At 41.9% G+C, this 15077-nt stretch overlaps 1 protein-coding gene across 2 annotated transcripts in view; it reads left to right on the top strand.

Annotated features, from left to right (window-relative positions):
* The window catches only part of myo3b (myosin IIIB), a 70484-nt gene that overhangs the window by 47658 nt on the left and 7749 nt on the right, over window positions 1-15077 (top strand). For both annotated transcript variants that reach the window (XM_085249197.1, XM_085249198.1), the window contains 6 exons: window positions 114-194; window positions 1614-1710; window positions 3009-3060; window positions 3994-4117; window positions 14243-14343; window positions 14722-14768. In XM_085249197.1, the coding sequence (XP_085105323.1) occupies window positions 114-194; window positions 1614-1710; window positions 3009-3060; window positions 3994-4117; window positions 14243-14343; window positions 14722-14768 (502 nt within the window). The remainder of the gene's footprint in view (window positions 1-113; window positions 195-1613; window positions 1711-3008; window positions 3061-3993; window positions 4118-14242; window positions 14344-14721; window positions 14769-15077) is intronic.

The following is a 15077-nucleotide window of genomic DNA, read 5'->3' as shown; positions in this document are numbered from 1 at the left end:
TTGAAGTGGGATCTTGTGTAGTATGCGCAGTCTATTTTGTTTCACAGAGGTAGGTCAGCAATCTCTCGCACACACACACGCATACACACACTGTCTCTTTCTTTTCCCCTTAGCCTGGAGGGGCTATGTTGCTCGGCAGAACCTCAAGCAAATCAAAAAAGAGCGGGAAGAGGCAGCTGTCCGCATACAATCAGGTAAAGAAATGTTTAAATTTTCAAGTTCAAATATTCAAGTGGAGACATCTGGAATTTCTCACGCGGCCCCATGTCCGGTGGAAATTCGCGCCACTGTTTTCATACATTTTCAAAAGGAAACGGGATAAAGGCCTGGAAACCTTACATCTTTGTGAAACACCTTTTTGATCTCCATGAGTGGCCTACGAAATAGTAATAATTAATTAATAATGCATACAGAAAAGCTTTTGAAAGTTTGGGCAGCATTTGGTCCCCATGTTTCAGAAGAACAGTGCATACTGAGATCCTTTTTTTCCTTTCATCTCTTTCCCAGTAAAGGCAAGAGAGGGGCTTATCCCTTCTGTTTCCTCACGACTTCCTCTCTCAAATTCCTGGCCTATTACACAGCTCTCACATACCAGAAACAAGATGCCTTTTTATACTGTCAACCTTTTCATCTGAAATGTAAATTAATTCTTACTCAGTGTGCCTTGACGAAGATCAAAGTGGGCACATTAACCTTCCCAGCCCCCCTCCTCGGAGGCTCTCACTGGAGGACAAGGGAGGGTGCCAAAAGGGGCAGGAGAGAGGAGGGCAGGAGGGAGGAGATCTGGCATTGTTTCCCCTGGCTCTCCTAAGGGCTGCCCTCATCTGGCACATGGAGCATCTCAGTCGCCTGCACACCTTGTGTAAATGTCCTCCATTAAACCCTTGTAAATAAAGCTGCAGAATGGGTAAACATGGTTTTGGTGTTGGGAAAGCCTCTCTGTCGCCGCTGTCTTTCTTTTTAGAGAAGCGTGTTTGTGTGTGGCCGCCGGGGTTCGGGAAGGGGATGGAAGGCGGGGTGGGGGGAGAACCTGAACCTGACATAAGTGGGGCCTCAGCCCCCCGGCGGAGCACTCCAGCACATTCACTTTGTGTGTTCTCTGCAGCTTATAGCCTTTGAGGTGGGCTGCATTTGCATTCTGAAAATAAACAGATGCCTTTCAAATGTATGAGCCTGGTGGCTTCTCAGATCTCAGCGGGGCCTGGGGGACATGCTCACCATCGATCAGATTAGACCATGCAAAATAGAACCATTGCTCAACAATGTACTTGAGCCTTCTTTTCCTGTGCATATAATTTTACCAGAAAAACACAAAGCCCGTCGACGGAGTAAGTCAGCAGGCTCCTTTTACCATCCGTCTGAGCTCAGTGTGTCTCAATAATCGCACAAAGTTTCCTCACTGCAGCGCCACAGACCATATATGCATGCTAAACACATCTCACTTCCTCGCGGGTGAATCCAGAGTTTCTTAATACAAAACTGTTTGGTGCTCCTGATTAATATATAATAAATACACTTTGTGTGTAATTGTGTGAGCATGCAACATGTATATGAGGACAGGGGTGAGGCATTTGACCATTTGACAGCGTGTCTGGCATTCATATCCTGTGCAGCTTACAGGGGCCATCGGGTGCGTCGGGACTGTGGACCCCAGGAGCACAGATGTCACCCTGAGGCTGGAGAAAAGACCACCAAAGAGGAGCATTTAGGGTGAGCTTTGACATTTGTTGTCCTTCAGCATCTGTTCTCATTGGTCTCATTTTTCCTGTACTTTGATTTCTTTTGTAATTTCATTTGCTCCTCATTGCACAGACAATAGTCCACCAGTAGCCATGGCTGACTGAGCAAGAGGCCTCCCATGCTTGCCATTCATCTTCAGCCTTTGCTGGATGAGCTGCTTTTGCCTCATAATGAACTGCTGTTTCACCCAAAGGAGAAAGCTCCTCCCTGTGCACCACCTCTTTCAGTTTTATAAACGTAATAAATAACTTTCCACCAAGATAGCACACTTGTCTGACCACAAGCGGGGCTGGGTGCTGCACTGGTGTCCAGATGTACGAGCTTGTGTTTATTCAGCATATGGGCAGGCCAGACATTAAGAAAGTATTTGCTAAGCGGGAGAGCAGCCACTGAATGAATAGCGGCACACGAGGTGTTGATGGCAGCTTTTACCTTTTTTTTGTCATTAAAAAAGTCTCTAAGCATCCTAAAAATTGTTTTAAGTATCCCCGAATGATTTCAGACCTTTCACAATAGCTCTTAGAAAGAAAGACGTAAAATTAGAGATGCATTGCATATCTTGTTTAAATCTTCTGCGACATTTTGGTCAAGGTTGCGCATTTCTCTCCCGACTCCAAACTCCAAAATACTAGATTTACACATCTGAAAATGTTATGCTTGTTGTATACTCAAACCGAGCAGAGCCTCATCTGGGGATTTTTCTCTCCATGTTTACAATCATATTCCTTGGTGGGAAAAAACTTCAAACCTCCACTTAACAATTCTGTTTAATCAGTGTTGGAATCTCTCCATATATATTTATTTTGACATGATCTGGCCCATTTTCCTGCGGTAAGATTTGTGTTCTCACCTACATGCTGTTCTTTTCCCTTTTGATACCCCTCCTGTCTGCCATGCATGAATTCTGTGTTTGCATCCAAACAGCAGAGCCTCCGGTTGCATTGCCAGTTCCAAACTGGATGAGATTTTTGTTTTTCTAGACCCGAAGCATGACTGCCACTGGCTCGCGGCATTGTGCGTGCAGATGTTGTCTCGTTGGTGTTTGCTTTTTAAATAATGCAACATGAGCGAACGGGCGCAGAAACACATCGGCGCTTTTTTGCTCCGCAAATTACATAATCATAAAGTGGAGATGTTTTAGGAGCAAAAAAGACAAATAAAAATCATCCTCAGCTCTGGATTTCTTTGTAATAAGCTGATGCAATATGCTTTATTTTGCAGTGATCATTTTCGTTCATTTTAGTTAAAAGTGCGTCTTAATTTCACAGGTACAGCCCGGACAACAAAGAGGCAGACGGAGATTACACCCATAAAAAAGATGTAAGTAGCAGAATATCAATGAGCATTTTCCTTATGCCTTACTAGCTGTGTATGTAAAAAATAAAATAAAATAAAACAATGCTGCTCCTCTACAAAGCAGCTTTAACCCAGATTATTCTTTGGGAATTTTTTGAGTCCTTGAGACAAAAGAGTTCTCTTGCTCCAACCTCCATCTCAGCGGAGAAGAAGACAGGGTGGTACAGGAACGAGAGAATCAAAAGGCTGGAAATTCACGGCTGAGAATAAATGCTCGCTCTTCCCTGAGGTGATTTGTCTTTGCGCTCTTCTTTCTACAGATGTTAGACCCCTTTTTTAGTAAAGACCTGAGGTTCTTTGGTAGCACTTTGATATCCTGCTCGGATTCAATATGTGAAATAGAAGAGCCACTCCGTGACTTGGAGCACATCACAGTCTTTGAAGTCTGATCCAATTTTTGCTGCTCACCATTTGATGTTGAAAGGATGAAATGAGGAAAATGTACAGTTTTTGCCAGTAACTCTGCTGAGCATATGTAAGATTAAAAAAGCAAAATCCTTTGGAGGATGTACTTAGAAATGTTAAGCAGATTAATACTTTCCTATAGCTCTTTTATTCAAAGATAAAATTAAATATGAGAGGAAGTCTGTATGTGCTGTTTTTCATACTCTCACAATTAAGTCAGTGTGGTGCTGTTTGCTAGGAGGTAGGGCTAGTAAAGGGGGGGGATATGCAATTGCATTAGCATTTGATTAACATTGCAAAGCACATTAATGGGTTTGAGTTATATGAGTGCCAAATTGTAAATTGTAAATAAATGAATACAACATCTACATGACTAAATTGAAAAAAAAAAAAAAAAAAACGCATTACAGGGCATGCTTTAACTTGTATATATTCATTCAGTGCTTTCATTGACATTGCTCTTCTGGGTGTGTTTACGCCTCCTCTTTCAAGGTTGGCCCTGACAGCCAAGACAGACAAGTGAAAGACATCAAGAGAGACAAAGGCAGAGCAGAAGACAGTGTAACGACGCCGTGCAGGGAGACGGCAAGGCTGCGAGACACGCAGTGTAAACAAGGTAAGCCCGAGCACAGAGCTAGCGGGTGCAGGTAATTACACAAAGAGACAGCAGAAATCCCGCTTTAATGGATAAAGTGCCATTTTTAATACGAGACCCCTTTCAACCTTTCATCCCAGCCAATCCCCTGCTGCCATTCTTTGTTGACAGCAAAAAAGAGCGGCATTATGGGCGATCATTTCTGTGGTATTTTAATAACTCAGGTCAGCTCATCATAAACGTCTCAAGGCAAGTGGAGGGGGGGGAGTTTCGAAGTGGCACGAGCACTTCAAAGCTTTCGTTCTCCTGCATGGCGGGCCCTTCACTAAGGATCTCATCAGTGACTCTAATAGACCTGCACAGTAACGGTGACACGAAAATACACAAACCCTGATTTGTTGAACATATGTTTGGTTTGCTTTTTGCCCCAGGCGACGAATTACATTAATTCCTGCTGCCTGGAAGGCTGAGTGGGCGGCTGTGCAGGGGGCCTCTGATTACGGCCGTCACCCAGCCCACCGCTAGGGTAGCCTTGGTAATGGGGCCCGGCCCTTCATTAATGTTATTAAAGGGGTATGAGGTAAGAGACCGAGGTGGAATAGTGTTTAGCGTTGCGGCTGAGAGATTATGGGGATTAGACATGATAATGTAACACAGACAGGGCTCTCCAGCAGGCCCGGGATTAGTGTCAGCACGCCACAGCAGGTCTGGGTTAGATAGCGGCTAATTCGGTAATGCTGCATACAGGTGACCCCCGCTCCCAGGCATCACTGCCGCTGAAGGGAGGCAGTGTTTGATGAATTTATAATGTCAAAGTGATTATTGAGAGGAAACATGGCGGTGAATGTGAGGGTATTTTGCCTACACTGGTGCTTTGCTTTGCTTTTTTCCTCCAGTCGGTCCACATGTAAGTTTAAAATAATAGCTGAATGATTTTCTGTTTTTTTGTTTTTCTTTACAGTTTAAAGCCCAAGAATTTGTTCAAATGTAAAACAATGAATTCATAGCATCATTGCATCAATAATAAAGCATGCCCACAGTAAGGCTTCGTGGGTATACCTGTAAAGATGGCTTGTGTCAAATTGCTTTCTTTCCTAGATTAAGTAGTTTGAAGGACATTTTTGGGCGGTGCGAGGTGAAAGGAGAATAAAGCCACTACAAGCAAATGCAGAAGAAATGCTTCTGCAATTGTTTAAGCATCCTTTGATTGCTATGCATAAAATGTCCATCCTTAAGAAATTAAAATGCAAAAGTAATGTTTCTGGAAATGTTCCTCTTTATTTGTAAATAATTTTAAAAAAGCAGGTCGCTCATGTGCACTGAAGAAAAATTACATTTGATTTTGGATCACTGTGAAACATTGTACAAAAGACTTTGGTCAAAAAAGACTTTTAGGGTTCATGTTGATGTAACAAGGGGATTTTTGCAGTGATCTTGCAACCTCTGAGATTTATCCTGGGGGTAAATGAAGGTTAGTCTTTTAGTCTCTTTTCCTGCAGCACATCAAACTCTAATGCTTTTTTTAAGTAGGTAAGTTGTAAGTTTTCTAGATCTGACAGTTCAATTATGTTGAAATTTTCAACAGAAAAAATAGCCTGGACTAATTCCTTAGATATTATATGTGGAGAGATTTTCAGGTATTCATCATTGCCTCTTTTCCTGCTTCATTTATGTTCCTGCTTGTGGCTCTGACGTCTTTCAGGAAACCCCATTTGAATATGTTGAGGGAGGCCACAGTGGCTCATGCACCCAGGGCACACTTTGATCCCTGCAGATCTGAGGGTCTTTTTTTTTCATCCCGAGGTTGAGCAAGTCATGGAAGCCTTGCCCTGCCAGATGTTTGGAGACCAGACTTCTTCCTGTGTCTCATCCTGCCGTCGCCTCTGGTGATCGCATTGGTTCTCTCGGGCTAGAGTTCGACCTGGAGTGTTTCAGGACACCAGTAGAGGGAAAAAAAAAACAGAGAATTAACCATGGTAATCGAATTACTCCACCCCTCCAGACACCCGCGCGCTCTCTACACGCTGCTCCCATTAAAGCCAAAACACCAGGGCGTGACCTGGAACCTCTCAATGTGTTTGACGGACGTTGGGTCTTTCCTGCATGATTTTAAAAAGCCTGGTGTTCAACTGAGAGATCTGTTTCACTGTATATCCGACACCAGGCTAAGCGACTGTTCTCCCTCTTTAGGCAGATACCCACAGTGCTTTATTTTATGATGGGGAGAGAGCATTAAAACACTTTGTACTCCAGGCGCTCGCAGTTGTCTTCAACACCAACCTTTGATTTTTCTTTTTTTCTCTCTCTCGCTCTCTCAGCGGAAAAAGTTACACATACGCAGTGTTGTCTTGTAAGCTACACGTTCAAGGCGATGTCACTTTCCGTCACCTGTCTCCTGAGCACTAAATATTAATGCAACATGTTTGGAAATGAGTCACAGAGATGTGTGCAGAAAGAAAGCCTTTGCTAGCAAGCAGCAGATATGATCAGAGCGCTGCTTATGCTCCTCAGCGTGGTAAACAGGATGGTGCCGAGGATCAGTCAGAGCTGACTTTATGGTTTATGAAAGCTGAGCTACTTATGTTAACAGGCTTTTTGAAGATTATAGTTGTGGTAAACATACATGTCAAGAGAGAGACAGTGATAAAGTGGGGCTACGACACAGCCCAATTACCTCTGTGCCTCAGAAGATGGTTAACCTGCTGGCTTGAAAGGATGAAACAAGAAGAAGAAAAACAGGAAAATAGTTAAAGTAATGTCTTAATGGTTATAGTTGCATCCCCTCTGCACAGAACACGGTACAGTCAATAAGAATTGATTTGGGTTGTTGCTCCGAGCTGTTTCTGTGCTTTATAGCTGCAGCTGGGAGCGCTTGTTGGAAATGTGGGCGCAGTTTTTCCCCACACTGAGGTCATCCCACACTCACAAGAACATTTCACTTTCCTCTCCGCCTGCTCCTTCCCTCAGCTCTTAAACGTCTTCCCGCATGTCCTCCCACAAGGTTTGCAGCCACCAGGTGCTGCTCCACAACGCCCCCACCCCCCACCCCCACCCCCCCCCATACACCAACACCATCACCACCAAAGCAGCATCACGGTATCAACATGCATCTGCCAGACAAATGATCCACCCTCTCCATGTTCTCTAGACAAATACTCTCCCTCCCTCTCGCTGTCTCTCAGCCTTTTGATTTATCTGTCTGTCTCCACATATCGCCGCGTCTCCACCGGATGCCTTCAGTTTTAGGCAAATTACAGGCTCGACGTAGCGGCAGCAGAGATTTGGAAGGGATAGGAAAGACTCAACTTAACGGAAGGAGTTGCCTCTGTCTGACGCTACCTACGTAATCCTCTTAATGTCAGTGGGAGTAGTTAACAGGATGTACTTCCAAACTACTCATCATCACAATTCCAACAGAATAATCTCCTCAGACATTAAAATCAAGGTGGAAAACGATGCTCAGAGTTCTCTGTGATTTTTCACATGTCGATTGAGTCACTTGGTGTACTTTAGCAAACTTTTCCAAGCACAAAATGCTATTAGGTTGTTATTGTACTAATTTTATTTAGCAAAATTTGCTGGTATTCCACTGATCAAGAGAGAAAAGGCTCAGTGCCCTTCATTTCCATATTTAATCTGTTTTTGGCTTTTCTTGTCATTCATCTCTCCCTCATCGTTCTTTATTCTTTTTTACTTGTCCTTCTTGGTCAGGGTTATAGATTACATGTATTAAGCTTGTGACAAATGATCGACTCCCACAATCAGATTTCTCCTCCTAGCAAGCATTTTTGTCAGGAGTCAAAGTTCCAAAAGTTGCTGTCAGTGGAAATGATTGATTTCAGTGTGAAAAATTGCTTGTAAGTAACAACATCCTCTGCTTGCACTAGTGAAAACAGATGCAGGATCTGCCCCCTTTTTCTGCATTATCTGCGAGGCTTGATCAGTTCGGCTTCTAATTTAAAGCACATGACTGGCTATTAAAGGAATGAGAGAAAGTTCTGGAAATGCTCTTCCACTTTGCATATCTGGTTTGGGTCTTTGTTTGCAAGTTAAGAATAATATCTGTTACTGTTTGCGTGCATGTGTGTGCACGTTTGTGTGCATGCTGTCTGGGCTAATGTGTGCGTGGATGTGTGTGAAGAGGCGGTTGTGAGGTAAAGAGAGGGGTCTGGATTGCACATGCCTCATTTAGACATCAAAGGCCTCTGCTGATGATTTTTCCTTATAATCCATGCCTTTTGGTGCCTCTGCTCTCTCCATCTGAATAAACAAAACCCGAGCGGTTCTCTGTGGTCTGGGAGAAGTCAGGTGATTGCAGCACGTGACTTTGGAAGTAAATCGATACATCTCTAATTTATTCCACTAAAAATCCCTTTTAGCGGCTCTTTTATGTTGTTTCTGAAGAGCGTTCTGATTTTCAAGGGATTTCAAAGTGGTATTTAGAGATGTAATACGTCTCATCTGCTAGTCTTTGAAAATAAAAGAAGTACCTATCTCCCAAAAAAAAAAAAAAGAATTCTTTTTATCTCAAGAAGCAAACATGTACAATATGTAAGTCTTTCACCAAGAAGAGCAAACACTGCTTGGCTTTCTTTTGATAGGGAGAAATCAATATTGCATGAAACTTACTGCCTCTGTATTCCCAGTTGGCTATTATTCCTCCCCACCCCAAACAGCAAACGTTACCCACGATCATTTAGCAAACCCTTGGTGTGAGCCGCTGCCTGACCCCTTCCCAGCTCTGCCCGCCCGTGTCCAAGCTGTGCTCCCATGCCAGAAGCCAGTTTGGCAGGCTCCCTGCCTGTAATGTATCTGCAGGAGCAGCATTCCTCTGGGGCTGGCCTGGATCAAATGACAATGATTTCCCAAATGGAGGCACAGAGATGGGAGGCCTGACCCATCCTCTGATCTGCTACACGCTCTGATCGCTGCAGGTCAGGATGGATAAATTGTGAGGCTAAACCTCCTGTGAGATCTGCAGGGTTAGATACAGCACCTGAGAGATAAGAACTGCACCCGTAGAAACAGACACATTAATATCTCATCAATGTCAGTAGGAAAAAAAATGTCTTAGTAGAAACTGATAAAATAATAAAGCTGCTGAGAGATTTTGCAACATTTTCCATTAAAAACATCAAAGAGTGCAGTCGTTGTTGTGTGACTGTGGGTACTAAACTACAAGGTCATTGTCCTACATGATTATTTTTTTTATCACGTAGGCCCTTATTTTCCAAATTCGCCACCTCTGCCACATTTCAATAAATTTTTATTGAAAGTTCTACGTCACCATCCTGACAAAGAGGAGCTGTAAAAGAGCGAATTCCAGTGCCAGTACCGTATCCCACAAATCTGAAGTAAGCGATCCCGAGCCAATGCTGAATATTTTTCTTCTTTTTGCACAAATGCCACCTCTCAACCAAGTTTCATGAAATCCATCTGAGTAGCTTTTACATAACTTTGCAGGAAAACAGACAAGGTTCCACATTTGGCTTCTGTCTTGATAGTGGTATTTGCAGTAAACACAGCTTCAGTTGTAGGGAATGTAATTTGGAGGTATTTAGTCTTTTCGTTTTAGATCAGTTAATACTTTTCACCTACTGTGACATTTGCTGGGAAAAAAGATATCCTCAAGGGGTTAGAATCTATCCTGACCTGAACACGATTAAAACAAAATTTTCACTAGCTGTTGAGAGTTGTGGGGGGATCGGCCAACAAACAGATGTTGTCATTCCTCGCAGTACGACTAAAAGTGATGCAGAGTTTTGTTTGTTTCGCAAAGCCGTTTGAAGCTCATGTTTACAGACACCAACTGGTAGAAAACAGTGTTTACATTTATTTATCTATTTATTTAGCAGGATTTATGTTAATTAGCTGCAGCTGAGTAAACTTACTGGCCACAGTTTTCTTTACAGCCAGTCATCGGGTTTAGCTTTCACTTGCTACAGTTCTTGGGACACAGTTAAAGCATCAGCTAAAGAAACCTATTATGCTCATTTCCTACCCTATATATTTTTTTAAATGTAAAAGAATAACTGACTGAGAAAGACTCACAGTTTAAAGTAATCCTTGTTCATCTCATAGTAGGCCTTGGCGTGGCCCCCTGAGACTTTTTACCTCCCTTTCCCTTCAGCCCAGCTTCTTTCTGATTGGCTGTCCCTCGCGAACAGAAGATTTGAACAGCAGGTGGGTAGGACTGCTGTGCTCACAGCAAGAGCTGCCTGAGAAGACAATATTGAGGATATTCATAAACAGACATATAAAAGCACGAGTAGAAAAAATAGAAAAAAAAAAGAAACAGAGCTTCAAAAGCAGACTGATGTCTGAGCTTTTGGCTCACAGGGATTACTTGTACATACTCTGGCCTCATTATTATCTTTAGCCGTGTTTATAAGGAGTATCCGAAGCTGTAACTGTATATATATATATATGTACATGTAAAGAAAGAGGAAAGACATAAATCCCCTTTAATTTAATTTCACTTGAGGTTTCCAAATGTTGTTTTTCTGCATTTTCAACATAATCTATGAATCACTCAAGTCATCAGGGAATTGGGTATTGTCCTAATTGCACTATATGCAGGTAAGAGTTTGCATTATTCTTAAATACTTGTGGACGTGCTGTCACAGCTAATGTGTTTTGTTGAAAGCACAGAGTACGCAGTCTGTTTCATAATACGATTTAATTTCAAAAGTCTGTTCAAGGACGTTAGGATTCATTATTTGTGATTGAGGGCTTTGATGCAATTTCAGGGGAATAAAACATTTGCTTATCAAAACCATTTTCTGCATCATTAGCAGAACAACGTCCTACATACAGACACTGTTTAACTGAGACGTAAAGTGTGAACATTTTATTTGTGCTGATTTTTCTCTTCGTTGCAGCATGTCATGCTCTTTCAGGTTTCAAAGGCTAAGCAAGAGCATAATGTCCAATTAATTTTAATGTGAGACTAAAACCTAAGTGCTTCTGATGCATCCAAACACAGCTGCTTTTTTTTTCCTGAGCTATTTGCCTCAGTACATGAGATTTCTTCCAAATATCCTCAAATACTCAGGGGTAACGGGGATCCACACAGCGGACAGTTAGCACCTCTGAGGCATGGGTAGATAAGATTCACGGTAAAAGTTGGCTAATATCTCAAAACTGACAGGAACTTTCTGGGCATTTACAAAGTGTGACTTTAGTAAACCTGTGCTGGTTTGAATAACATCAAGAAAGCCGAGGAAAGATTGAAGGGGTGGCGGGGGATCCTGCTCTTTGATGTATAGGATTGAGATGTGATGAGGTCTGTTCAAAGTGAGTACAAAGTAGTGTTAAGATGGAAAAGGCAAATGCAGCTTTAGTCAAGGTAGAGAAGCAGAGGTAGCAAGACATGATGAAGAAATGTCCTGTCTCACATGAAATGCAGGCAAAGAGGATGAAACGTTGTCAGACATTAAATATAGATGGTGAGCTTTAAAAACACACTTTTGTAACCAATGAACTTTGAAATGCTAAGCAAGGTGTAGTAAGGAAGAGCAGCCAGCCCTTATTACTGTGTTATGTTTGAATATCCACATTGTCACATTTCTAATTGTCTTTGGTAAGCCAATAAGATTTCCCTTTCTGTGGTGCAGTTGGGAAGAACAGCCTTCACACATCTGCAGAGAAGAAATCACTCAGTAAGACAGGATCTGAATGTAGTAATTGCTTTTTATTCCTTTTGACACACTGACCGCAGCTTCCATGTGTCACTCATTTGAGTGGAAATTGGAAGGGTGAAAATCTACATCTAGAATCCTGCAGACCTGCTTAGTCAGGCTCTTATTGAAGTGTGCACGGTGAAAATATGTATTTATTGGCCATAAAATAGACGTCACTTCTCTTTAAAACCGCTAAAACTTTTAAATGTTAAATTGCATTCACTTGTGTTTGGGTGGCATAACCATAGACCACATATGGGCATAGCCACAGTGACGTCACCCATTGGTTTATGGACTCCCGCTTGGAAGCCTCGACTTGAGCTTTTTTACCTTATTGGAAGAAAGGGGAGGCTCTGACTGAGGGGGAAAAGGGCACTGCACATTCTAACAGCAGTACTTGTCAATTACAAAGTAGCCATGCTCTAAAACATACTCATCTTTATCGTCTCTTGAAGTACAATGGGGGCCACAATTTACAACATGAGCATCAGTTTATATTCTGTAAGACCTAAATCTTGCTATTGAGACTATAAATTTACCAGATAAGTGTTTACCACATACATAGATTAAGTGAGAACTAAGGCCATTTTCCAATAGACTTCCATAAACTAAGATTCCTTTTTTTTTTTTTTACCCAGAGGAGTCGCCCCCTACTGGATATGAGTAAGAATGCAGGTATTACTGCACTGGTTTTACTATGTTGATCTATGACTTATAAGCTCTGATAGATATGACACTGTAGTATCATCACATTTTTCTCCCTGCAGCCATCCTTCGTCTCATCTAACTAGTGTTTTTCCCCAAAATGTCACCCTGTTGGATTCCACTTTATTTTCCAGTCTTTATTACTTTGTTTGAATTTTACCATCACGCAGAGCTCTCTGCCTCTGCCATTAACACTTTGACATTTTCACTAATTTCAGTTGTGGTACACTGGAAATTGCCACCTGACCCTAATAGTGTATATTGTCAAATAGTTAATTAATTCTGTGTAGCTAATCATAAGCCTCTGCATACTCGTGTAATCCAGAAAACTATCAATGCTCCACTGAACAATCCTCCGCTGACTACTACTGCTGCAATTAGTAGATGTATAACTGATCAGCAGCACACTTTTTGATGTTTCCTTTAATAGGTTAAGGAATTGGATAGAAACAGGCAGTTTTGCATTTTGGAGAATTGTTTTCTGGTTATTAAACTACCACACGTTTCTGGGTAATAAGTCACAGCATTAAACACAATATGTACTCTGTTATCTTTATTTATTCTAAGAAGAATGCTGCAGGCATAAATCAGCATTAATTCCAGCACTGTGAATAGTATCCTTATGTGTTAAACCATCAACTAATATTACTGTTTTATGAGATTAAGGCCACAAGTTAGTATTTTAAATTTTTAATGCACAGATATTAACATTTTATTGTTAGCAGGTCCTGTTGTTACCAATATACTATTATTAACTGATTTTGCTTCATAATCATACACTTGTTTCCACATTATTACACCCACTTTCTACCCTCTTAGTACCAATTATGTGATATTAGTCTTATAACTACTACTGTTAACTACTTGGCATGTGGCTCTTTTGTCCTGGCTACCTCTCCTCACACCCAACCAGTTATGGCAGATGGCTGGCCTTCCCTAAACCTGAGTTTTTCCTTCCCACTGTTGCAAATTGCTTGCACACAGGGGGCTGTCCGATTGTTGGAGTTTCCTCTGTATTGTAAAGAGTTGAATTGGCTATTACTCGGTAATAATCCCTTATTAACCAAAGTAATACAAAGCTAGACTAGAAGGTGCTGCCCAAATGTTTCTCCTCAAACAACAGATACTAAGATTTCTCATCTTGTAAAGATAGTCATTTAATACCCTATAAACTCTTAAGTACCCAAGATTCCAAATACTTATTTTCCATTTGTTACAATCACACATCCATTGAATATTTGCAATGAGCAGTACTCATTACTGAGTGAAATACAGTTAATGAGATTATCTGCACTTTTAAATGCTGACCTACTTTTTCTGTGCCTACATCCTGCAGAGTTGAGTGATCCAGGACTGTCAGCAACAAATATGAGATCTTTCTTAGCTTAAAACTACTGACGTTATTACCAGGATGAACTCTTCTCTGAGTGTGAAGGTGAACTTTTCATGAACGCACGGTGTCACTTCTGCCTGTTTCTTTTGTAATTCGGCTACTACAAACATCCCCCGCTGTGCACCTGTGATAGATGCGGTTTATGTAATAATAATAAGCTGTTATTGAGTCATCTCATCAATGAAATGACATAATCTCACTTAAGTCAATTTAAAGTGTTTCTGTCACTTTTGCGTCACACACGGGCGCCGATTTAAAAAGAAGGCAGAATCGGTTTACCGCCGCTGTCATCATCGTCGGCATCATGTTGGAGCTTGTTGTTGTTTTTGCCTGGTTGGATCACTGCCCTCGTTTCCTCTGTTGCAGGTCCAGTGATGAAGCTGCAGCAGAGAACTCCTCGCCGGCGGGGCCAGCAGCCCAAGCTGCTCAACAGCCCCGAAGACAGCCTGTACTACAACCAGCTAAATGTGAGTTCAAAGTGCCGATAAAGGCCTTTGTCTGACTTTGGTTCCACATGATAATACAATTAAACCTACCTGTGCCAGACCCTGGAGCCCCACCCCCACGCTTCTCTGCCTCTTGTCTTGAACATGTGCTTATGCTCTTTATCTGTTGCTTTCATGTCAGGATGTCTGCCTTCACGGTGAATAATTGATGTGGTTTATCAAAGCTGAGCAAGATGCATGCTTCATCAGACTCACTTGAGCCCTTTGATCAGAAAAAAATTATGCTGTGACTTCTGATATTATCAGCATCTGCTCGCATTCAACACAAAATCACTTTGAATTAAAAATTAATGACTCTCTGCTCATCTTTTGACTGTGTGCTCTTGGCCCTTTCCTCAGAGAACTCTGGATTACCAGGGGAGCAAGAGGAAGCCGAGAAAACTTGGGTAAATAACTGCTTTCCTACTTACAGCAACTCTAAACAGAGCAGGCCCTTTGTGGAATAGGAGAATCCAGAAATGGAGTTGTTTTCTTATAATGTAAATGGAGAGCCGAAAATAACAGGGTTTTTATGAGGAGATGCTCTGCGTCATTGGAGAGGGGGTTACATATTAGGGCCTTTGTCATCATGCTAATTTTAACTGTTGAAGGTCTGCACTGTGCCTGTACTGTAATTGACGTTCTATTTCAGAGCAGTATGCTTAAGCAAACACCTCATCTCAGGTGCATCTGCAAATAATACTATTGCAAATGTC

The sequence above is a fragment of the Mchenga conophoros genome, linkage group LG16 (assembly GCF_057382185.1).
Source record: "Mchenga conophoros isolate Kocher_MC1m ecotype Shallow Benthic linkage group LG16, M_conophoros_male_GT1.1, whole genome shotgun sequence".
NCBI lineage: Eukaryota > Metazoa > Chordata > Actinopteri > Cichliformes > Cichlidae > Mchenga > Mchenga conophoros.
Note: the sequence above shows the minus strand (reverse complement) of the source record. Positions and strands in the feature narration are given on the sequence as shown.